This window comes from Myxine glutinosa, chromosome 14 (genome assembly GCF_964187855.1).
Source record: "Myxine glutinosa chromosome 14, kmMyxGlut1.1, whole genome shotgun sequence".
Taxonomy (NCBI): domain Eukaryota; kingdom Metazoa; phylum Chordata; class Myxini; order Myxiniformes; family Myxinidae; genus Myxine; species Myxine glutinosa.
The window spans coordinates 47,321,461-47,345,802 of record NC_136274.1 but is presented as its reverse complement, the minus strand read 5'-3'; the positions used below and the strand labels follow the sequence as shown (position 1 = coordinate 47,345,802).

Sequence of the window (24,342 nt, the reverse complement as noted above, 5' to 3'; positions counted from 1 at the left end):
CACGCTTGCTCCATGATGAGGAACTCCTTTATGAAGATGGCAGAATCAGGGAATGTGCCCGGAAACATTTTAAACAACGGTTTATGCGACATGACATTAACCAGGATGCAATATCGGAACTTGTTTCTAACCTTCCAACATTGGCGGAGGATCAGAAGCAGCAGTTGGAGGATCCTCTTAGGTCACCTGAGCTCACCGCTGCCTTGAAGGCCTTGGAACCTGATAAAGCCCCTGGACTGGATGGGCTGACAAGTGAATTTTTCCAGTTTTTTTGGGACACCATTGGACCTCACCTACTGCGGGTATTGAATGAATGTTTAGAGGATGGACAACTGCCGTGGAGTTGCCGGAGAGCAGTCACCACCTTAATTCCTAAGAAAGCGGACACTCAACTTATAGAGAACTGGCGTCCTATTTCTGTTTTATGTACGGATTATAAAATTTTAGCCAAAGCCTTGTCTAATCGAATGAAACCTTTTATGAATGTACTAATAGGAGAACATCAATCCTTTTGTATTCCTGGACGTACTATTTTTAATAATATCTTTCTTATCCGTGATACCATTCGGTTTTGTAACAATTTTAATATGAATGTTGGTCTGTTTTTTATTGACCAAGGAAAAGTCTTTGACTGTATTGACCACATGTACCTTTTTAGAGTTTTAGAGAATTTTGGGTTTGGACCTATTTTTATCTCGTACGTTAAACTTTTGTATTGTAATATATCCAGTGTTCTTAAAATTAATCAAGTATTGTGTAGCCCCATTGCTGTACAACGGGGAGTACGGCAAGGTTGCCCGCGATCTGGACTTTTATACTCTCTTGCCATCGAACCTCTTCTGCTCCAATTACGTACGCACATTTCTGGCTTCACTGGATCAATTCTTACCACACCGCTAAACGTCTCTGCCTATGCAGATGTCTGTATTTATATAAAAAATAGTACTGACGTCACTGCGGTGGCTCAGGCACTAAAAACATATTGTCAGGCTTGTTCAGGCCAGGTAAACTGGAAGAAGAGTGAAGCCCTTTGGATAGGACCTGGAGATTGCCCGCCAATTGTCCTACCAGGAGGAGTGAACTGGCAGAAAAGTGGCATTAAATACCTCGGTATTTTCCTCGGAGACAACACCTTTGAGCAGCAGAACTGGGTGGGATTACCAGACAAGGTAATGGCAAAACTGGCCCGCTGGAAAGGACTTCTTTTCCAACTTTCGTACCGCGGAAGAACTCTCGTCATTAACAATCTTGTCGCCTCTATGCTATGGCATAAGATGATATGCCTACAACCGCCTGGGAGCCTTCTTATTACACTGCAAAAGAGCATTGTCGACTTTTTCTGGAGCGGGAAACACTGGCTCCAACCCCCCGTGGCATACTTGCCACTCGCTGAAGGTGGCCAAGGTCTTATTGATATCCGCAGCCGGATTATGGTCTTCCGGCTTCATATCGTGCGCCAACTTGTATATGGAGATGAAGCCCTACTCTGGAGGCCTCTGGCTAACTGCATATTACAGCTTACATGCAAGCTGGGTTACGACCGAGAACTTTTCTTAATGAACCCTCATCAAATCGATTCATCCTTGCTGCCCACCTTTTACCAAGGGGTGATGAACGCCTGGCAAGCCCTGTCCTTTTCCCGTGAAATGGCAACATACAACATGGAAATGTTGTTGAACGAGCCCCTATGCTACAACCCCTTCCTGGAAAACAGCTTGAATAATAGGGGACTCGTTCAACGTTTTGTTGATGCCAAGCTGCTGCGAGTGAAAGACCTCATGACAGAGTCTGGGAGCTGCCGGCTGAGTGCTGCCGCTGTGGCACAAAAAACCGGAATAAAATCTGTCAGGATCATCTCTCGGTTCCTTCAAGGGATATCCACAACGTATCGTAATACCTGCGAGGAACTTGGCCCTTCCCCCGAGGAAACAGCGGGTGACTTCCCCAAACTCCTAGTTTTCAGCCCGCCACTTAATCTGTCCCCTGGCCTGAACAGCCCTGATGATACTGCATTATCCCTTCCCGCCTTTCCAAAGAAAACTCTGTACAACGCGTACGTTAAAATTTTATACGCAAAAACATTTTCTGAGCACCCGAGGCTTCGATGGCGGGATGTTTTACCCCCAATACCACCCAATTGCCCCAATTGGCGAAGTTTTTATCTCTTGCCTACTCCAAAGTATGTTGGAGATATTCAATGGAAACTTGTACACTGGATTTTACCTTATAATGTTTTACTGAACCGGTTTTCTACTGCTAACTCTAATCTATGCCCTTTCTGTGCATCCATTGAAACCCTACCGCATATATACCTGGAGTGTGAACGATTGCAACCTCTTTTTACATTCCTTCAGGAACGCTTTGTGAAGCTTGGTTCCCTCTTCAATCACAATGTTTTTATTTATGGTGTTTTAGGACCGTCTTCCCTTAGGAATGTGGTTTTAATGAATTTTTTAATTGGCCAGGCCAAGTTTGCAATTTATAAATCCAGGAAGAAAAAAATGGGAAACGCTTCTGACTCGTCATGTGATGTACTGCTCACCCTTAAGGCTCTTGTAAATGCAAGACTAAAGCTAGAGTACCGGTTTTTTAAAATGAACAAGAATTTAACATGTTTTAAAGAAAAGTGGGTTTTTAATGATGTCATATGCACACTTGATGATGATGATTTGAAAATAACCTTTCCTTGAGACCATTTTATTGTGTTTTGTTTCTTTGTGACTGAACATAACTGATTTTTTGTACTCTTGTAATAAAAGGAAGAAACAGTCTCTCTCTCTCTCTCTCTCTCTCTCTCTCTGTCTCTCTCTCTCTCTCTCTCTCTGTCTCTCTCTCTCTCTCTCTCTCTCTCTCTCTCTCTCTCTCTGTCTCTGTCTCTCTCTCTCTCTCTCTCTCTCTCTCTCTCTCTCTGTCTCTGTCTCTGTCTCTGTCTCTGTCTCTGTCTCTGTCTCTCTCTCTCTCTCTCTCTCTCTCTCTCTCTCTCTCTCTCTCTCTCTCTCTCTCTCTCTCTCATGTACCATGCTTTTCGCAGAGCGTCGATATCGCCGAAGCAGCTTCCTGAGCAAGGGTCACACTGGGTGGTTGGCCACTACCTTCCCATTAGTAGTTATGACATGAATTTTGTAATTTGTTCATGGTGCCGGTGATCGCTCGCCTGCTCTTCACAAAGAACACCGTGGGGTCGTTAACGGCCACCTACAAATGCTAGCCAATGGGACAGCCAAATTTAACGTCCATCCTTGGGGCGGCACACATTGAGGAATCAACCTGCCCGTGAAACACCACGATAACAGTTTATAAGTGGGTCTGGATTCGAACACAGGCTAGACAGCTTATAGGAGAGTGTGTGGTGGTGGCGATGCTTTCAGGTGCAGCTAGCTTGTGGCTGCTGGTTGCATCATGTTCTGGGGTTGCGTTTGTGCCGCTGATGCAATGGCTTCCATTACTAGTCAGCTGGTACTCATTTTGCCGACCTTGGAAGGATGACGGGCTGAGTCAACCCACCTGGTGTTGACTCATTGGAATGGCAAGGGCTCAAATCCAAGGCCCTAAGATATCAAGCGAGCCACCTTAACCGTTAAGCCAACACCAGGCGAAGGAGAGTGTGTGTACCTCTAGGTTATCCTGCCAACAGTTGATGGTTTAAAAAGGGACTAAATAAGAGCTAGACAAGTGTTCTCCATGTCTCACTGACTCTTGAAAATCTGTCTCCTTCCTTCCCATACCTCCTGTCACAGCCAAGACTCAAAAGGATGGTAAAAAGCCTGAGCCATGCAAGCCTATCCTCAAAGTGGAGTACAAGACATCACGATCTGGGTGCGTTTTCCTCATTTTGTCACTGTACTCTTTATTCTTCCATGACTAATGTAAACTTTTGTCATGAAATGCTCCATACTGTTTTAATTGTGCATGTTCTACCTGTCTGCATGACTGTTGTTACACCGTAATGATGCCATTATGGTGTTCTTTTGATACAGAACCGGGCTTGAACATGCACTAAATATTTATTTGGGAAGGAAAACGAGTTTATTAATAAGGAGGAATGAGCATGCGCATGTCAGGATATTATCACCAGGGCACGAAACTCACGGTTTTGAGAGCATAGCCAGTTTGGCCTTGAGGTAAACATTTTAGAGAGACACCTGGCAGGGCACCAAGGCCAACATGACACAGTGCGAGGGCACTGTGGACAGATTACCATAATAAGGCAAGGGTAATACAAATGATAGTGAATTTTCACCAAAAATGGATTCACTGTACGTGTGCACGAAGAGATTTTTAACAACAAAAGTTCAATGAAGGATTACATTAATACTCAATTGTTGTTGTTGTTTTTCTGAAAAATGTATTTTCATTCATTCAAATTGCAAACCAGGTACATTCATTCATCATTGCTACCATCAACATATATTTAGGAAGCTTCAACAATCGTCACCAATTTCATCCCAATGTCTTTCATTGATGTCTTCATCTTCATTGAGATTGCTGTCGTCATTGTTGTCCAACAAATCTTCATCTTCAGCATCACCATCACATGATGTGGATTTGGGACGGGAACCATGTGAATTGCTATTCTGCTTTTTACCAGCAGTTCAATCTCACACACCCAATGCCATCGCATTTTATGATGATTACTTACTGTGACTAACCCACCGCCATCGGGAAGGTCTGAAACAGCAAAGGTGGTTCGTGTTACTGGGTCCATAAGACTCGATAGATTTTTGTACAGCATCCCATACGTGTCTTAAACCCTAAAGGTGGTAAGCATACACCTAAAGGTGGTTATCCCATACGTGTCTTGCATGTTGATCTACTTTGCCTTTGAATATTATCGTAATCTAAAGACGTACAGTCACATGAAAAAGTAAGTACACCACATGTAAAGTTTTGACTTTTTCAACATATTTCAACATACAGCTATTTGATCTTCATTTCAACAATATTGATAGATAAAGGTGATATAATATAACAAATATCATGAAACATTTACATTTTGTAGTCCATTGTATAATTTAAAGAAACATAAATGCAAATTTCGCATGTGGTAAAAGTAAGTACACCCTTGGCTCTAATAGGTGGTTTTGCCCCCTTTGGCAGAAACAACCTCAAGTAGGCGTTTCTTATAACTGTCGACCAGTCTCTGACATCGACTGGGAGAAATTTTTGCCCACTCCTCCATGCAGAATTCTTTCAGCTGTGCGATGTTTGAGGGGTTTCTTGCATGCACAGCTCGTTTCAAATCCCCCCACAACATCTCGATGGGATTTAGATCCAGGCTTTGACTTGGCTATTCCAGAACCCTCCATTTCTTTCTTTTCAGCCATTCCTTGGTGGATTTACTGGTATGTTTAGGCTCATTGTCATGTTGCAAGGTACACCTTCGGTTGAGCTTCAACTTTCCGACAGATGGCCTCACATTGTCCTCAAGCACCCTCTGGTACAATGAAGAATTCATAGTGGATTCTATGATGGTGAGCTGCCCAGGCCCTGATGCAGCAAAGCTGCCCAAAACCATAATATTTACACCACCATGCTTTACAGTTGGTATCAGGTTCTTGTGGTCAAATGCTGTCTTTGGTTTTCGCCAAACATGTCTTCTGGTACTGTGGCCAAATAGCTCTACCTTTGACTCATCTGTCCAGAGCACGTTGTTCCAGAAGTGCTGGTCTTTGCCTAGGTGTTCATTGGCAAACTTTAGTCTTGCCCTGATGTTCTTTCTGGACAGCAAAGGTTTCCTCCTGGCACACCTCCCATGTAGATCAAATTTGTGCAGCCTCTTTCTAATGGCAGACTCGTGAATTTTGACATCAACAGTGGCAAGAGCTTCCTGTAGGTCCCGTGATGACATTCTGGGGTTCTTAGAGACTTTTCAGCATCTTGCGGTCTGCTCTCGGGCTGAACTTGCTGGGGTGGCCTGGCCTGAACAAGTTGGCAGTTGTTTGGAATCTTCTCCACTTGTAGATGATCTTCCGGACAGTCGAATGATTGATTTCAAATTGTTTGGAGATCTTTTTAAATCCCTTCCCAGACTCGTAGGCATCTGTCACCTTCTTTCTGAAGGCCTCAGAGAGCTCTTTTGATCGAGGCATGGTGACGCCGCACACTTCAACAACAAAGAGCAAACCAAACTAAATGTCTGAGGTTTAAATAGACAGATTCCTCCAAGATCCTCTCTAACGATGTTCTAATCATTTGCACCTGAGCTGGTACACCTGATTCTAATTTTAGGTGTTTGAAGTAGTGATAAATGTCGGGGTGTACTTACTTTTTCCACATGCGAAATTTGCATTTATGTTTATTTAAATTATACAATGGACGACAAAATGTAAATGTTTCATGATATTTGTTTTATTATATCACCTTTATCTATCAATATTGTTGAAATGAAGATCAAATACCACATTTCCAAGCTGGCCTCCAAAGCCAGTCGCTGACTGGGCATCCTCCGTCGTGCGAAGTCCTTCCTTGGCACACCTGAGCTCCTCACCACATACAAGGCTTTCATCCGCAGCTCAATGGAGTACTTAGGCCTCAAGCTGACACCGTGTATCGTTCAATCCCGTTCCGAGGTCAGAGAGACTAAAAAATAAGCACTGGTAATCTGAGTACGTGCCGAGTTGTAGCACATACAAAAAGTTTAACGAACAAATCCTGCCAGTTTGAAAGTTTTTCACGCGTTTATGTCGCACTACTTTGTCTTGCATCGAAGGCACTAATTTTGAATCTAGGCCTATCGGAACACTTGCTTGGGTCACACGACATACAAAATGGCGGCGCCCATGTCGCGCTGAATGTTTAGTCATGGCCTCGGGAAAATCGCGTTTAAAGTGCTTCATGCACTTTGAACACGTCGTGAATGACATAACTTCGCCGTTTACGCCTCTTAGATGGAGTAAATATCGTGAATGCCTGCAGACGTGGCTGCAATTGGATGGTGAGTGTCAAAATCTTGCCAACAGAGACCAGCATCTGGTCAACGTCGAGTTCACCAACACCTCCATGAGTCTATGATACACCTCCACGAGTCTAGGATCTACCTCCACGAGTCTATGATACACCACGAGTCTATGATACACCTCCACGAGTCTAGGATCTACCTCCACGAGTCTACGATACACCTCCACGAGTCTAGGATCTACCTCCACGAGTCTACGATACACCTCCACGAGTCTACGATACACCTCCACGAGTCTACGATACACCTCCACGAGTCTACGATACACCTCCACGAGTCTACGATCTACCTCCACGAGTCTAGGATCTACCTCCACGAGTCTATGATACACCTCCACGAGTCTAGGATCTACCTCCACGAGTCTACTATACACCTCCACGAGTCTACGATACACCTCCACGAGTCTACGATACACCTCCACGAGTCTAGGATCTACCTCCACGAGTCTAGGATCTACCTCCACGAGTCTAGGATCTACCTCCACGAGTCTAGGCTCTACACGGGTCTAGGATCTACCTCCACGAGTCTAGGATCTACCTCCACGGGTCTAGGATCTACCTCCACAAGTCTAGGATCTACCCCCACGAGTCTAGGATACACCTCCACGAGTCTAGGATACACCTCCACGAGTCTAGGATACACCTCCACGAGTCTAGGATCTACCTCCACGAGTCTAGGATCTACCTCCACGAGTCTAGGATCTACCTACACTGCTAATTATACCCCAAGTTATTGTGCAGGGTGGGACGAAACGAGCTCTGTTGTACAATGTCTGCATCGGTGGGTGATATTGGATATGCGTCCGCCTGCGTTCGATGTCAACCCACTGTTTACGTTTGATCTCGATTGAAGGTCACATGACAGAGGTAAAACCTCAGATGTTTCAAACTCGAGTTATGATCTGCAAAAATATTTTCAAAGGGCACATGTCCTGTTACACCCAAAAATGTAATCTGTCCATCTTTGCACAGCAGGCCATTGTGGTGTCAAATTTGGTTGTTGTATCACTTCGGACAGTTCTCTCGAACAAGCCCGTGACACAAAGACAGCGGATCGATCTCCCAGAAACGACCCAAAGATCCCCCACATCGAGGATGGTGTGACCCACCTTCACGAAGTCAGAGCCACGTCAGAGTTGGAGAAAGAGAGAAACCGGGACAAGAGGGAAAGGGACGGTCCACGGGGACCCATCGGCACTCTGACCCTAATAAAGCGCTGACCTGACGAATCCGGGCAGCAGGACCAAATGGGGAAGATTTTGCCCCCGAATTGCATTGGGGGGAGGAGGGGGAAGGGTTCGACCACCATGAAGAAGCATCCGCGATATTTACTGTCAAGTTTGATTGAAATCCCTTCTCTCGTCCACAAGTTGTGGTAACCAAGATTTTAAATTAAAGGTCACATGACCATGGTCCCTTTGACCTTTTCAACCCAAAATCGAACCAGTTCATCTTTGCATTACAGTTCATACCAATTTTGTTATCATACCAATTATTACAGTGCATACCAATAAGCCAATCCCATAAGCGGTTATTCTGGAAACGAAAGTCTGTTACGGACGGACAACCGGACGGACAATCGTCCTGCGGAGGCATAAACACGTGCACTGTATACTAATTTTAATAATAAAATACTCACGATCACCTTGCTGTTCTACCTGAGCTAAATAATTGCTGATTAATTATACCTGAGATTTTTCAAGTATATTGCTTGATCTTGTGCGTTATTCTGTCTGTTTGTTTGTCTGTCTGTCAGTCAGGCGCCTACAGGTCACAATTTTCAACCGATCTTCACCAAATTTCACCAAATGGTAGAGTTGATCATAAGCAAGAAGCTTATTGTTTTTGGGATCAAAAGGTCAATAGGTCAACATAGGCCAAAGTTCACCAACGTTGTCGAATTTCTAAAATCCTCAATTTTCATCCGATTGCCTTGAAATTTTAAGAGGATTTGTGCTACTTGAGCCCGTGGACATTCAGAATTTTCGCATACGTCGAAGCCTGTATCTTTGCGTATTGACACGACGGTAAATAAACTATCATGCAATTTAATTCAGGTGTGTGCGTTATTATTATCTATGGATTGATACTTATTGTATCAATGGATTATCATGTATTCATCGGATTCATACCGCCGACCATAATACCAAGCTTCCCTACTCTACATTCACTATGCTATCCCTGGTCATCATGCGGTCCCCATATGCATCTGGAGGCATTTTTAGTGTCGCCCCCTTCATCCGGTTTTCCAGACAACCACGAAACGTCATCAATAAGCAGTATCCCTTCCATATGCCAAGCTTACCCATTTTCGAGAGGATATCTCTGATGGTTTCGAAAATATTTTGGGTTAATTTCGGAGAAATTCATTGAATTTTACAGTAGGTACGTACGACAAAAGTACATTTTTTACATTTCCGCTGTATGATGCGTGCGTAAGTAAGAGCCTTCAAAACTGACAGGGCCACAGAACCATGGGAGGTCTGTGCCTAGCAAAAATTCCTCGGCTGAATTATATGTACTGATGGAGATACCACGCCGCAAAGTCGGCACCGGAGCTAAAAAAAACGCCTTTTTGACTCTACATGACCTAGTTTGATGTGGTCGTTCACGGAAACTGGCAGGATTTCAGAGTTAAACTTTTAACACAAGGTCAGGCATGTTATATACAATTTAAAAATGCATAGAAATCGTAGTCCCACGAGTTCGGAACGAAACTCATTTTTTTGGCACTATTACAGGCCTCAGCTTGAGGCCTAACTGCTCTCCCCTCTGGGCTGGTGCTCCTGCCTCACACCTAGCTCGTCTTCACGCTGTTGAAACCAAAGCGTTCAGAATCATTGGAATCTCCCACGATGACGCTATCTCCGAGGGCCTTTCACTTAATCACCGCAGGCAGGTTGGTGGTCTTTCCGTCTTCTACCGACTCCTCTCCGGCCTTGCTCCCCCAGCTCTCTCTGGGCTCTGTCCCCCAAATATTCCTGCAGGTCGCACAAGATCTGCCTGCAACCCTCTTATGGTTAAACGGCCAAAATCAAGACTCTCTGCTCACCTTCACTCCTTCATTCCTCTTTTCTCCCGCCTCTGGAACAAACTCCCTCACTCTCTTCAATCCCACTCCTCCCTCCAGGTCTTTAAAACGGCTGTTCACCACCATCTCTTATCTTCCCCAATCCAAAACCTTGATCTTTTCTACCCCTGCTAATTTCACCCCAAATCCACTTTTTTGAGGTGACTTTTGACTTCTTTCCTGGAAGTCCTTGGCGTCCTTGCGTTTTAAACCTATCCTGCCTCCCCCCAGGCCCTCTGCCTCCCACACATCTCCCGATGTCCCTGCTCTCAAATGTTGTGTTTGTGTGCTTCCTCCCCTTCTCTCCCCATCTTGTCGACCGCTCCCCTTTTTATATACTTTGTTTGCTTGTTTGTTTGATTTGTTTGTTTGATAAATGTTAGCTCTTTCACGAGCCTCGACTCTGCATCCAAAAAAAAAAAAAAAAAAAAAATAATCTCACTCCTCCCTCCAGGTCTTTAAAACAGCTTTTCACCACCATCTCTTATCTTCCCCCATCCAAAACCTTGATCTTTTCTACCCCTGTTAATTCACCCCAGATCCACTTTTTTGAAATACCGACTTCTGTCCTGGAAGTCCTTGCAGTGTCCATGTGTTTTTTTAACCTCTCCCACCACCCCCCCCCCCTTCCGATGCCTCCTCCCCCAAGCCCTCTCCCTCCCCCCCAAGCCCTCTCCCTCCCACAGATCTCCCGATGTCCCTGTTCTCGACTGTTGTCGTGGTGTGCTTCCCTCTCTCTCCCCATCTTGTCTCACACTCCCTTTATTATATGGTTTATGTGTCCGTTTATGTTTTTTTGTGATTAACGTTAGCTCTTACACGAGCCTCGATCTTGTATACAAAAAACAAAAAAAAAATTGCTGTATGTTGAAATATGTTGAAAAAGTCAAAACTTTACATGGGGTGTACTTACTTTTCCACGTGACTGTACATGAGCTGGCATGGCACAATGGGCAATACGTGTTTCTGACACAAGTGGTGCATGCACATGTAAAGTAAACTGCAGTCCTGGTAACCACCATTATCACAGCATGCGTTCGCAGCCAGTGCAGCCTGAAACGTATCATCATACCTTCAAAACAATATATAGAAGCAGTGAACAATAATTTCCGTGTGTGTGTGTGTGTGTGTGTGTGTGTGTGTGTGTGTGTGTGTGTGTGTGTGTGTGTGTGTGCGTGCGTGCGTGCGTGTGTGTGTGTGTGTGTGTGTGTGTGTGTTTATATATATATATATATGTATGTATGTATGTATGTATATATATATATATATATATATATATATATATATATATATATATATATATATATATATATATATATATATATATATATATATATATATATATAAATGTATATGTATACACTAGCCGAACGCCTGTGTTCTTTTTGAATGAATTTACCACTATAATGCAGCTTTTACTCACGGCCATAGAAGATTGACAACTGTAATTCAGCTCAACTTTTAATTGCGAAATGGGCCGAGCCCGGCCGAGGCGGCCTCGACCTGCCTCGCCACCTCGTCTATAACCTTCCCGGGGCCGTCCCGACATTTTTGGTTCTTTATGAATGAATTTACTACTATAATTCAGCTTTTACTCGTGGCCGTAGAAGATTGACTACTATAATTCAGCACAGCTTTTAATTGCAAAATGGGCCCAGCCCGGCCGAAATGGCCTCGACCGGCCTCGCCACCGAGCCTATAACCTTCCCGGGGCCCTTTCCCGACATTTTTTGTTTTAATGGTTTCCTCCTATCTTTCACCGTTCAGGAGATTAGCGGGTGCAGACAAACAAACAAACAAATGAAAAATCGGTCAGAGACCGAGGACTTGCCGGAATACACTTATTTATCGGCCATTTTGGACAAATATGGCGGCCGAACCACGTAACCGATGACGTCATCATCATTTGTTTTCTAAACTAATTTATTCCTCGATTATGCTCAAGAAATTTCATCTTCATCAGATGAAGTTTTGTACTTGTCGAATTATGACATCATAATGGACGCACCTATGACATCATCATTAACATATTTTATTCCCCATGGAGAGTTCTTTACAATGAGCCATGTCTCGATTCTTTCTATTCAGCACTTTCGGAGATATAGAGGGGCAAAGTTTTTCGGTTTTTCTAAGATGGCGGCCGAACCACATGACCGATGACGTCATCATATATATTTTTTTCTCCACCAGTTTATGCCGACATGGCGCTCAAGAAATTTCATCTTCATCGGATGAAGTTTTGTACTTGTCGAATTATGACGTCATAATGGAGGCACTATGACATCATCAATAACATATTTTATTCCCCATGGAGAGTTCTTTACAATGAGCGGTCTCAATTTTTTCGATTCAACACTTTCGGAGATATAGAGGTGCAAAGTTTTTCGGATTTTCCAAGATGGCGGCCAAACCACGTGACCGATGACGTCATCATATCAATTTTTTTCTCTCCACCAGTTTATGCCGACGTGGCGCTCAAGAAATTGCATCTTGATCGGATGAAGTTTTGTACTTGTCGAATTATCAAATTATGACGTCATAATGGAGGCTTTGGGCCGAGAGAGTTCATAATTGGGCACAGTCTATTCCAGGGCAAGACAAATATGTGTGTAAAGTTTGGCGATTCTACGTGCAATGGTGTAGACATAGTACTGCGAACAAACAGACAAACAGACAAACAGACAGACAGACAGACAGACAGACAGACAGACAGACAGACAGACAGACCGACAGACAGACAAACCAACCGATCAACATACTTGCCGGAATCTTTTCCGGCAAGTAACAAACAAAAACTTTCTTTTATATATATATAGAAGACCAGCCGAATGCACCCGGCATTGCCCGGGTTATTTTTTAATGAATATACTACTATAATTCAGCTTTTAATCACGGTCGTAGAAGATTGACTACTATAATTCAGCTTTTAATTGCGAAATGGACCCAGCCTGGCCGAGGCGGCCTCGACCGGCCTCGCCACCTAGCCTATAACCTTCCGGGGCCCGTCCCGACATTTTTTGTTTCAGAGGTTTCCTCCTATCTTTCACCGTTCAGGCGATTAGCGCGTGCAGACAAACAAAAAACAAACAAACAAACAAAAACTTTCTTTTCTATATATCAATATATATCAAAAGAAAGCCCGTTTGGAGTTTGAAAAAAGCACCTAAAGGACTCTCAGACTGTGAGAAACAAAATTCTGTGGGCTTTCATGTGTCTTTCACTGAGGAGAGGCTTCCGTCTGGCCACTCTGCCATAAAGCCCAGATCGGTGGAGTGTTGCAGTCATGGCTGTCCTTCTGGAAGTTTCTCCCATCTCCACACAGGATCTCTGGAGCTCAGCCAGTGACCATCGGGTTCTTGGTCACCTCTCTTACCAAGGCCCTGCTCCCCCGATTGCTCAGTTTGGCCGGCGGCCAGCTCTTGGAAGAGTCCTGGTTGTTCCAAACTTCTTCCATTTAAGAATTATGGAGGCCACTGTGCTCTTGGGAACCTTCAATGCAGCAAAAAAATTTTTGTGGGCTTCCCCAGATTTGTGCCTCGACACACTCCTGTCTCTGAGCTCTGCAGGCAGTTCATTCGACCTCATGGCTTGGTTTTTGCTCTGATAAGCATTGTCAGCTGTGAGACCTTATAGAGACAAGTGTGTGCCTTTCCAAATCATGTCCAATCAAATGAATTTACCACGGGTGGACTCCAATCAAGGTGTAGAAACATCTCAAAGATTATCAAGAGAAATGGGAGGCTCCTGAGCTAAATTTCAAGTGTCATAAGTCATAGCAAAGGGTCTGAATACTTATGTCAATGTGATATTTCAGTTTTTTCTTTTTAATAAATTTGCAAAACTTTCTAAAATCCTGTTTTCTCTTTGTCATTATGGGGTATTGAGTGTAGATTGATGAGGGAAAAAAATGAATTTAAACGATTTCAGCATAAGGCTGCAACATAACAAAATGTGTAAAAAGGGAAGGGGTCTGAATACTTTCTGAATGCACTGTATATACTGTATAAACCACCTTTTAGAGGTTGAGGAATTTTGTGTTCTCGAAACACGAGATAAATGATAAGAATAGCCAAGGCAGAAATCTGAACGATACAGAAAAACTTTTTGGTTATTTTCATTTTAATTATTTAATTGCGAAGAAAATGTAAAATTTTCAGGCTTACAGCAGAGCAATAAAATAATTATTTTTGTATTCTGATTTCAAATCATTTTATAAAAATTTATATAGTCTGTGAAATTTGTTTTGCCTTTTAATTATCATGTTTGGACCCACTGACTGACGAATAAGAAAATGTCAAATTTCATTCAAACTTGGTGTTTATTGGAAGCATTAATTTGATTTGGAGCCTAAGACCATGCTTGCTGCTCATATCAACCTTTCCATAACTCACCAGCCCCCAAAATGGATTGACTCGTAGTTATTAGTCCCCCAATGGTTTCACCAGAGCGGACTATAGATTTGCCCTCCGTCTGTTTTCCCTCCCATCCATCTGTCCTTCTCACCTGTTGTTTTCCAGAAGTTTTCCCCGTACCCTTCAACATATTCAACTGAAACTTGGTGCATGGCTTTGTTATGTTAAGTTACGGAACACGTTTGAGTTTTGGGGCATTTCGCCAATTTTTCACGGAGCTATGCCCTGTTTGGACTTTGAAAATATCACATACAGTCACATGAAAAAGTAAGTACACCCCATGTAAAGTTTTGACTTTTTCAACATATTTCAACATACAGCTATTTGATCTTCATTTCAACAATATTGATGGATAAAGGTGATATAATATAACAAATATCATGAAACATTTACATTTTGTAGTCCATTGTATAATTTAAATAAATATAAATGCAAATTTCGCATGTGGAAAAAGTAAGTGCACCCCTACATTTATCACCACTTCAAATACCTAAAATTAGAATCAGGTGCACCAGCTCAGGTGCAAATGATTCGAACATCATTAGAGAGGATCTTGGAGGAACCTGTCTTATTTAAACCTCAGACATTTAGTTTGGTTTGCTCTTTGTTGTTGAAGTGTGCGGCGTCACCATGCCTAGATCAAAAGAGCTCTCTGAGGCCTTCAGAAAGAAGGTTATGGATGCCTACGAGTCTGGGTAAGGATTTTAAAAGATCTCCAAACAATTTGAAATCAATCATTCGACTGTCCGGAAGATCATCTACAAGTGGGGAAGATTCCAAACAACTGCCAACTTGTTCAGGCCAGACCGCTCCAGCAAGTTCAGCCCGAGAGCAGACCGCAAGATGCTGAAAGAAGTCTCGAAGAACCCCAGAATGTCATCACGGGACCTACAGGTAGCTCTTGCCACTGTTGATGTCAAAGTGCATGAGTCTACCATTAGAAAGAGGCTGCACAAATTTGATCTACATGGGAGGTGTGCCAGGAGGAAACCTTTGCTGTCCAGAAAGAACATCAGGGCAAGACTAAAGTTTGCCAATGAACACCTCGGCAAAGACCAGCACTTCTGAAACAATATGCTCTGGACAGATGTGTCAAAGGTAGAGCTATTTGGCCACAGTACCAGAAGACATGTTTGGCGAAAACCAAAGACAGCATTTGACCACAAGAACCTGATACCAACTGTAAAGCATGATGGTGGAAATATTATGGTTTGGGGCAGCTTTGCTACATCAGGGCCTGGGCAGCTCACCATCATAGAATCCACTATGAATTCTTCATTGTACCAGAGGGTGCTTGATGATAATGTGAGGCCATCTGTCAGAAAGTTGAAGCTCAACCGAAGGTGGACCTTGCAACATGACAATGACCCTAAACATACCAGTAAATCCACCAAGGAATGGCTGAAAAGAAAGAAATGGAGGGTTCTGGAATGGCTAAGTCAAAGCCCGGATCTAAATCCTATCGAGATGTTTTGGGGGGATTTGAAAAGAGCTGTGCATGCAAGAAAATCCCTCAAACATCGCACAACTGAAAGAATTCTGCATGGAGGAGTAGGCAAAAGTTTCTTCCGGTCGATGTCAGAGACTGGTAGACAGTTATAAGAAACGCCTACTTGAGGTTGTTTCTGCCAAAGGGGGCAATACCACCGATTAGAGCCAAGGGTGTACTTACTTTTTCCACATGTGAAATTTGCATTTATGTTTATTTAAATTATACAATGGACTACACAATGTAAAAGTTTCATGATATTTGTTATATTATATCACCTTTATCTATCAATATTGTTGAAATGAAGATCAAATAGCTGTATGTTGAAATATATTGAAAAAGTCAAACCTTTACATGGGGTGTACTTACTTTTTCACGTGACTGTATTTTGCATGGGTCAGTTTTCCAGATGTTTTCCCTTACGCTATAACGTATTCAACTGATACTTGGTACATGGCTTTATTATGATAAACCATGTACCAAGTTTCATTGTGAAATAATGTACCAAGTGTGGTGTATCATGTCGTGTATATATATATAATGTACCTAAGTGAAACATGTTACATTATACACTGCCTTGTGGATGAGGATCTGTAGCTTTGCATACCTAAAATAATTTGTCTTTCTGTATATGCCTCACAATTGCTGGGTGCTTGGAACAAGAACGTTCATTGTATTGTTTGATCTCCACCCATCTCAAATTTACCCGGTGAGAACCTTGTGTTTTTTGCATATGACATCAAAGATGAGGATGTTACAAGATAATTGTTTCTCTCCAATATGTACGACGGCATTAATTTGCCTAGTTTGCAGGACATCATTTCTAAATCTGTTGAACGTTTTCACTGACACGTCCACCGCCTGGACTCGCTGACGTTTCTACTGACTTTCCACTTCCCATTTTGAGTTCCAGTTTTCAATATATATCTATATTTTTTCTGCTTTATTCCATCCTCCCCTCTCCCACCTCACCTCTCTTGTTTGCATCATTTTTGATCGGAATGCTTCTTCTTCTGCATTATGATTTCACATATGATTTACCGTGTCATCAGTGGCACAGAAAACCCTGTGGTGCACGTTACTTGTCAGGAGTGGTTTGTTTTATCTCAATTTGCTAACAAGATGATTTATTCTTCAAGGAAAAAATCTCCTTTGAATAATGAACATTTCAATGCAGGTGTACGCTCAATTTTTCAACGAAACGGTCTTAAACGGTTGAAAGAAAAAAAAAACCTACCCAGGGATCAAACGATGTCTTGTGAATTTCAGACCCATTTTTGTCGAAGAACTCTTGAGTTGGCTGCGTAACGAACCTCACGCGCTTTTCGCAGCCAGATATGTTAAATGCGAGAATATAGCATCTTCCATTGGAAATGGTGGGAAATTTACATAAGAATATCATGTGAAAGATTTTGAATAGATGATAGCAGGGAAAATTCTGCTTTAATAACCGTACTCTTGACAGAGCTTTGGGGCGTTCATGACAAGCCAAGAAACGTTTCAAAGCTCGAACCAACCTTGGAGAGATCATTACTCCATCACTCAGAGCAAGGATTTGTAATTGGTTGAGGATGCTGGTGATAACGTGACAACTCTTCACGAAATACACCATGGGATCTTTAACGTCCACCAACGACTAGTGATGCCTCATGTCTCAAACGACTTAGCGTCGGTCTCATGGGCAGCACAGGCGATGATGCCTCGCCCTGCATTATAAATATTATGGTGACATTAGAGCTGGGTCGACATTTGAACCCGGTCGAGATGACACAAACATGAGTGGGCATGCATACCTTCTCAGCTATCCAGCCATCCCAGATTCTTGTTTTTGAAATTTGAGTTGTTTTCTTTTCATGTTGCTCTTTTACGAGCTTCACTTCAACAGTTCGAACTTGGGGGTCACAAAATCAAGGTCACAATTTTTGTCCCATCGAGATGGGCGCTTTTTTTTTTACTCTTAGATGCAGGCATCAACAATCCTACATAAACGCAGCCATTGGGCCTCGGAGGCCCAACGGATGTATTCGTGTGGTTTTGTTTTGTTTTGTTTTTTTTATTTTTTATCGATTTTATTTCTTTCATATCCTTTATCAATCCAAGTCGATGCTCATGGATGTGTATTTGCTCAGAAAATGTGAATCATTGATCCTATTAGTTGGAAGAATCCCATACAAGTAATGAATCTTTTTCTTTTTCTTTTTTTTTTTTGGAAAAACTTTTTTGTTCTTGGTTTTTCAACTTTTTTTTCTCTTAAAAGTTGAGTCTCATGGAGGAGTATTTGCTCAAAAAACATGATTCACTAATCCTTTTATTTAGAATGTAGATGTCCACAACTGTCAAAAATCCTATACATATGCAGCCATTGGGCCTCGGAGGCCTCACAAATGTATTCGTGTAAAGTTTTTAAATTTTCATATTTTTGTCACTGAATTATTTGTAACCAAGTTATCGGAGCATATAATAAGGCTCATATCAAGAAAATAATGACATGACATAGTAGTACATCATTTATGCGTGGCCTCGAAGGCCACAGGCCTGCATTCGTGTCATTTTCGGGTTATAATAATAATAATAATAATAATACTGTCGTGAAAATCAAGCTCAGACACGACTTGACCTCTGGGTAGGTTTAATATCATTTAGATCTGAAGTAACATCCTGTAAAAATACATTCATGCAACAGGCATTAAAATCAGAGTATTTCATGGGCAATGGTCGATTCCAATAAAGAGAACAATCAGCGCAGCATATAGGGGCGTACATACCATTCAAACTACAGGACTATGTCACAGTGAGTGCCGCTGGAGTGTACGTGCGCCCCGGTAGTCCCGGGTCTTATAGACGCCCCTTTTGAAGCGAGCACACCCTGGGTTCACCTTGGTATAATTTCACTACATTCTCCCCGCCGTTAGAACTATACCGCCGCATCGGCAGGTTGCAAGCAAGCGTCAGCAATAATCGAATGGGTCACGTCAATCCACGTCAGTCGGTCCACCCGTAGCGGTCGGGGCGGTGAACTTCCCTGCCAGTTCGTGTTCGGAATCGACCGGGTACGGCGTCTCCAAGCCCGGAGTCCCCCGCGTCGGAATAGCCGCCGGAGGTGGGTGTCGGAGAGGGCGCCCCAGCGCCTTCGGGCACGGGAGTGGGGAACGACGGAAGTAGCGGTGGTAGTTCCATAGGGGAAGCTTCAGTAGAGTCCATAGACTCGTAGACGGGTTCGTCGATATCCCTGTCGTCGTCCCCACATGGGGCGAGATGGCGTACAGAGACAGTAGACTCGCGGTCGTCCGCCGTTAACACGCGAGCATGCTCGGGATTAGCCTGGAGGACTTGCACCTTGTCAACAAGGGGGTCGTACTTGCTAGCGCGAACCGCTCGTTTGAGATAGGCGGGCCCCGGTTCAGCGAGCCAGCTGGGTAAAGATTGGATACTGCCGGAGCTTCTAGGGTGGTGGAACAGTCGCTCGTGAGGAGTCTGGTTGGTGGCAGTACATAGGAGAGCCCGGATCGAGTTTAGAGCGGCAGATAGCGACCACGCCCATTTATCGAGGCCTCGGCCGAGGGTCCGAAGGCTTAGCATGACGGCCCGCCATATAATCCCATTAAAGCGTTCGATCTGCCCATTCGCTTGGCGCCGGTATGGGGTGGTGTAGCTCGAAGCGACATTATGCTGGAGCAAGTAGCCCCTCACCTCCTGGGACAGGAACACCGCACCCCGATCGGTATGCACGTAGGCCGGATACCCGAACATAGAAAACAAATTCTGCAGGCACCGAATAACCGTGGCGGCCGACATATCCCCGCACGTGTAAGCAAAGGGGAATCGTGAATACTCATCGACGATAGTGAGCAGATAGCGAGAGTTGCTCGACATTGGCAGCGGCCCTTTGAAGTCCATCGCCAAGCGCTCCCACGGTCTAGTAGCCCTAAGGAGCGTCCCCATAGGAGGGTTGTAAAAACGCGGTTTGAGTTCCGCACAGATCGCGCAATCACGGCAGATGCGGCGGATGTCCTCAAGCGAGTACGGCAGATTTCCCTCGCGCACAAAATGCGCGAAACGCTTTACCCCGGGATGACACATAGTGCCGTGCAAAGTGCGCAGCCCCTCCAAAGTGACAACCCCCGCGCAAGTGGCCGGCCTCGATAAGGCGTCGGCGACCAGGTTATCCTTCCCCGGGCGGTATTTGATGGTGTAGCAGAAGTCGGCGAGTTCGATACGCCAACGGGTGATTTTCTCATTCTTAATGCGCTGAGCATGTAAGGTGTCGTACATAAACGCAACGCTTTGTTGGTCCGTGACGATTTGGAAACACCGCCCAAGCAGATACGGCCGCCATCGCCGAATTGATTCGACGATCGCGTACGCTTCCTTTTCGACAGACGAATGCCTCCGCTCGGCGGAGGTGAGAGTCCGCGAGAAGAAAGCCACAGGGCGTCCCCCTTGGGAGAGTGTCGCCGCTATCGCATGATCTGAGGCATCACTCTCCAAAATGAAAGAGGCACTCTCGTCAATCGTCGCGACAGCGGCGCCAGCGATGTCGGCTTTAAGGCCCTCGAAGGCCGCCACGGCGGCCGGGCCCATGGCGAATGTGTCGCAGGCCACGAGGGGGCGGAGCTTCACGGATAAATTTTGCACCCACTTTGAATAGTGGGCGAACAGCCCAAGAGCGCGTTTCAGCGAAGCCCGATCGCTAGGCGGAGCCATATCGAGCAAAGGGCGCAGACGCTCCTTATCCGGAGAGACAGAGCCATGGGTCACGGTGTACCCCAAAAGGTCTACCGTGCGTAGAGAGTAATGGCATTTAGCCGCATTCATGGTTAGGCGATATTTCCGCGCGACCTCGAGGAAGCGTTTCAGATTAGCGTCGTGATGCTCCTGGTCATACCCACAAACCGTAAGATTGTCCAGATAGACAAAGACATCGGTCAAGTTCTCCTTCGCAACGAGGTCATCCATAGCCCTCTGAAAGCAAGCGACTCCGTTAGTTACCCCAAAAGGGAGTCGGGTGAACTGGTACAACCGCTGACCCGATTCAAAGGCTGTAAAGACGCGATCAGCCCTAGAGATGGGGACCTGATGATACGCACTACGCAGATCGAGAGTGCTATAAACGGAATACAGGGCCACCTGGCGTACCAGGGCGTCCATCCCCGGTAAGGGGTAGGCATCCAGCTGTGTAAAACGATTAATCGTCTGCGAATAGTCGATTACCATGCGCCGGCGGTGGGCCTCACTCCACAACACTAAGACTTGGGCCCGCCACGGTGACCTACTGGGTTCTATAATACCGTCCTTTAAGAGCAGGGCCGTTTCCTCCGCAATGAATTGCGCGTCTGCGCGAGAGTAGCGCCGCGATTTGACGGCTACAGGGGTACAATCAGTGGTCAGGTTGGGGAACAGCGAGAGAGGCTCCATGTCCATTTGAGCGAGGGCGCACACAGCAAGCGTGTCCGGCCCACCGAAGTCTATTTCCAAACGTCCATGCCGCTTAAGGAAATCAAGTCCTAACAGAACGTCAGCACATAACGCAGGTAATACCATGAGATACACGTCCGGGAACGTGCGTCCCTTTATCACAAGTTTCAATCGACACACCCCTTTTGTGCTCAACCGAAGTCCCTGAGAGGCCATGAAGATCCGGCGGGTTGTCCCGAGAACTAGCCACCCATGTTGATGCACTAGTCGCTGATCGATAAAACTATCCGTAGACCCCGTGTCAATCAAAGCTTGCGCAAAAACGCCCGCGACCGTGAGCGGAATGATGGCCTGCGCAAGGCCGGCAGACCCGGCAGGTATTGTACCGGCCGGGCGAGAAGATCGCGCCTCGCGGGTGGATCCCACGCCGGCTGCAATCCTTCGGGCAGCGTCGGCAGGTTGGGCCTCAGCAGGAGCTTTGAAGTCGTAATGCCCACTGTCAGAGGTCGTTCCCACGCCGGCTGCAGTTTGCCGGTCATTCGGGCAGCCCGGGGAGAAACCCCATGATAAGGGCATAGTTGGCTCATCAGCCGTTTCATTTGCCAGAGTGGGTGTGTGTAGGTCGTAAGAGCCGCCGCCAGATGGCGCTCGAGGCACGTGAGAAGGATCTCTGCCGTCTGCAGATTCATATGCCAAAGTGGGTGCATGTAATTCGTAAGAGCCGGCGTCAGATGGCGCTCGAGTCACGTGAGAAGGATCGCTGCCGTCTGCAGATTCATATGCCAAAGTGGATGCATGTAATTCGTAAGAGCCGCCGTCAGATGGGGCTCGAGTCACGTGCTGCGTTTGCTGCACATCGAGAGGAGTTTCCAAAGCAGGAGCATGTCGCTTGTTTGAAGTAGGCGTTCGAACGCCAGTCAAGGTCGGTCGCGCTGTGGCCGGTCGCGTTCGCGCCATTTGTTTCGGCGGCCCGGTGTATCTCACCAAGGTCGGGCGTGCAGCCAGAGGCCCGCGAGAAGGAGGGCGGCTCATCAAAGCCGAGTGAGGCGCCCCGTCCGGCGCTCGATCCGTTGGCTCCGCGATGCGCCCATTCAAGGTCGCGCGGGGACGCGTGGCCCGAGCGGCCTTCCTGCAGACCTTTGCAAAATGGCCCTTGGTGGAGCACAGGTGGCATGTGGCCTCCCGAGCCGGGCATTCAGATCGAGGGTGCTGCCGATTCCCACAAAAATAACATTTTGCATACCGGTCAGGCCGTGGCCGGGCAGCGGCGGCAGCAGTTAGGCCGGAAGCGGAGTCCGCTTCAGAAGCACCGGGAGACTCGGCCGTGGTGGTCGGGTCCTCCGCCATATCCTCGGCGGTACCCCTCTCCGGTCGCGCGAGTTGCGAGGTCCCCGCCACGACTCGTGGGTGATCATAAGCGGTGGATTGTTCTCTGGCATCTGTGTAGACGCGTGCCAGCCGTAGGGCCTCCGTGAATGTCAGCTCCGCGACCTCCAAGAGTCGGAGCCTCAAGACTCCAGAATTAATTCCGGAGATGAAAGCATCTCGGAGCAAGTCGTCCTGCACTTGCTTGTGGGTCCGTACGTCCTGCACGCAGTCCGCCAACTGGTAGCGCAACTCCTGCGCGTAGCGATCGACCGATTCAGATGGTTGTTGTCGCCGCTGGGAGAGTTGATGCCGGCCGTGCACAGCGCTCCGTGTTTTTACGTATAGGCGCTTCAGCTCGGCCAGTGCCGTAGCGTACGTCTCGAATCGAGCAATGCTCCGGAAAACGGAGTGATGGACCTTCGACTGTAACACGGACAGCTTCATCGCAGCGGTGGGCTCTGTTTCGTGAGCAGCAAAGTAATTCTCCAGCGTTTTGAGCCAATGAGTGAACTCCGATCCCGATCCCTCAGCTTGAGAGTCGGCTCCGAGAATCGGTACCACGATCATCTTGTGGTCAGCCATTCCGGCGATCTAAATGATATTAAATGTCGTGAAAATCAAGCTCAGACACGACTTGACCTCTGGGTAGGTTTAATATCATTTAGATCTGAAGTAACATCCTGTAAAAATACATTCATGCAACAGGCATTAAAATCAGAGTATTTCATGGGCAATGGTCGATTCCAATAAAGAGAACAATCAGCGCAGCATATAGGGGCGTACATACCATTCAAACTACAGGACTATGTCACAGTGAGTGCCGCTGGAGTGTACGTGCGCCCCGGTAGTCCCGAGTCTTATAGACGCCCCTTTTGAAGCGAGCACACCCTGGGTTCACCTTGGTATAATTTCACTACAAATACATTTATTTTATATAGCGCTTTTCAAGAAGCCCAAAGGCGCTTTGACAGAGTACAAAAAACAAGTGCAAAAAGACAAAAATCAATAGGTAAATAATCAAAGCAAAAGGAAGGAGAAGGAGAAGAGATAGTCAGGGGTTAAATGCTGTGGGTTAAATGTTGAATGCAGTGTTGAACAGGTGGGTCTTGAGTGATGTTTTGAATGTGGTGAGTGAGGAGGAGTCTCTGATGGTGTGAGGTAGTGAGTTCCAGAGGGTGTGAGCAGCGATGGAGAAGACCCTGTCCCCCCAGGAGGGGGGGGGGGGGTTAGGAGGTTGGTACCAGCAGAGCGGAGGTTGCGGGTGGGAGTGTGTCTGGAGAGGAGGTCAGTCAGGTAGGATGGGGCCAGGTTATGGAGGGCTTTGTAGGTCAAGAGGAGGATTTTGTCCTGAATTCTCTGGGTGATGGGGAGCCAGTGAAGCTTATAAAGGATGGGGGTGATGTGGTCACGGGTCCGGGAATGGGTGAGTAGACGGGCAGCGGAGTTCTGAATGTATTGTAGTTTATTGATGATTATTGAGGGTGAACCAAAGAGGAGGCTGTTGCAGTAGTCCAGACGGGAGGTGATGATGGCGTGGATGAGGGTTTCTGCAGCCGTGGAGGAGAGGGATGGATGGAGACGGGCGATGTTTTTCAGGTGAAAGAAGGCTGTCTTTGTGATGTGTTTAGTGTATT

General features: G+C 45.7%; 1 protein-coding gene across 9 annotated transcripts in view; it reads left to right on the top strand.

The window, feature by feature from the left end:
* The window catches only part of STXBP5 (syntaxin binding protein 5), a 282,257-nt gene that overhangs the window by 180,075 nt on the left and 77,840 nt on the right, over window positions 1-24,342 (top strand). For all 9 annotated transcript variants that reach the window (XR_013621432.1, XR_013621431.1, XM_078768412.1 and 6 more), the window contains exon 9: window positions 3,738-3,816. Coding sequence is in view for 7 of the 9 variants with exons in the window: in XM_078768412.1 (XP_078624538.1) it covers window positions 3,738-3,816 (79 nt within the window). In the remaining 2 variants the exon portion in view is untranslated. The remainder of the gene's footprint in view (window positions 1-3,737; window positions 3,817-24,342) is intronic.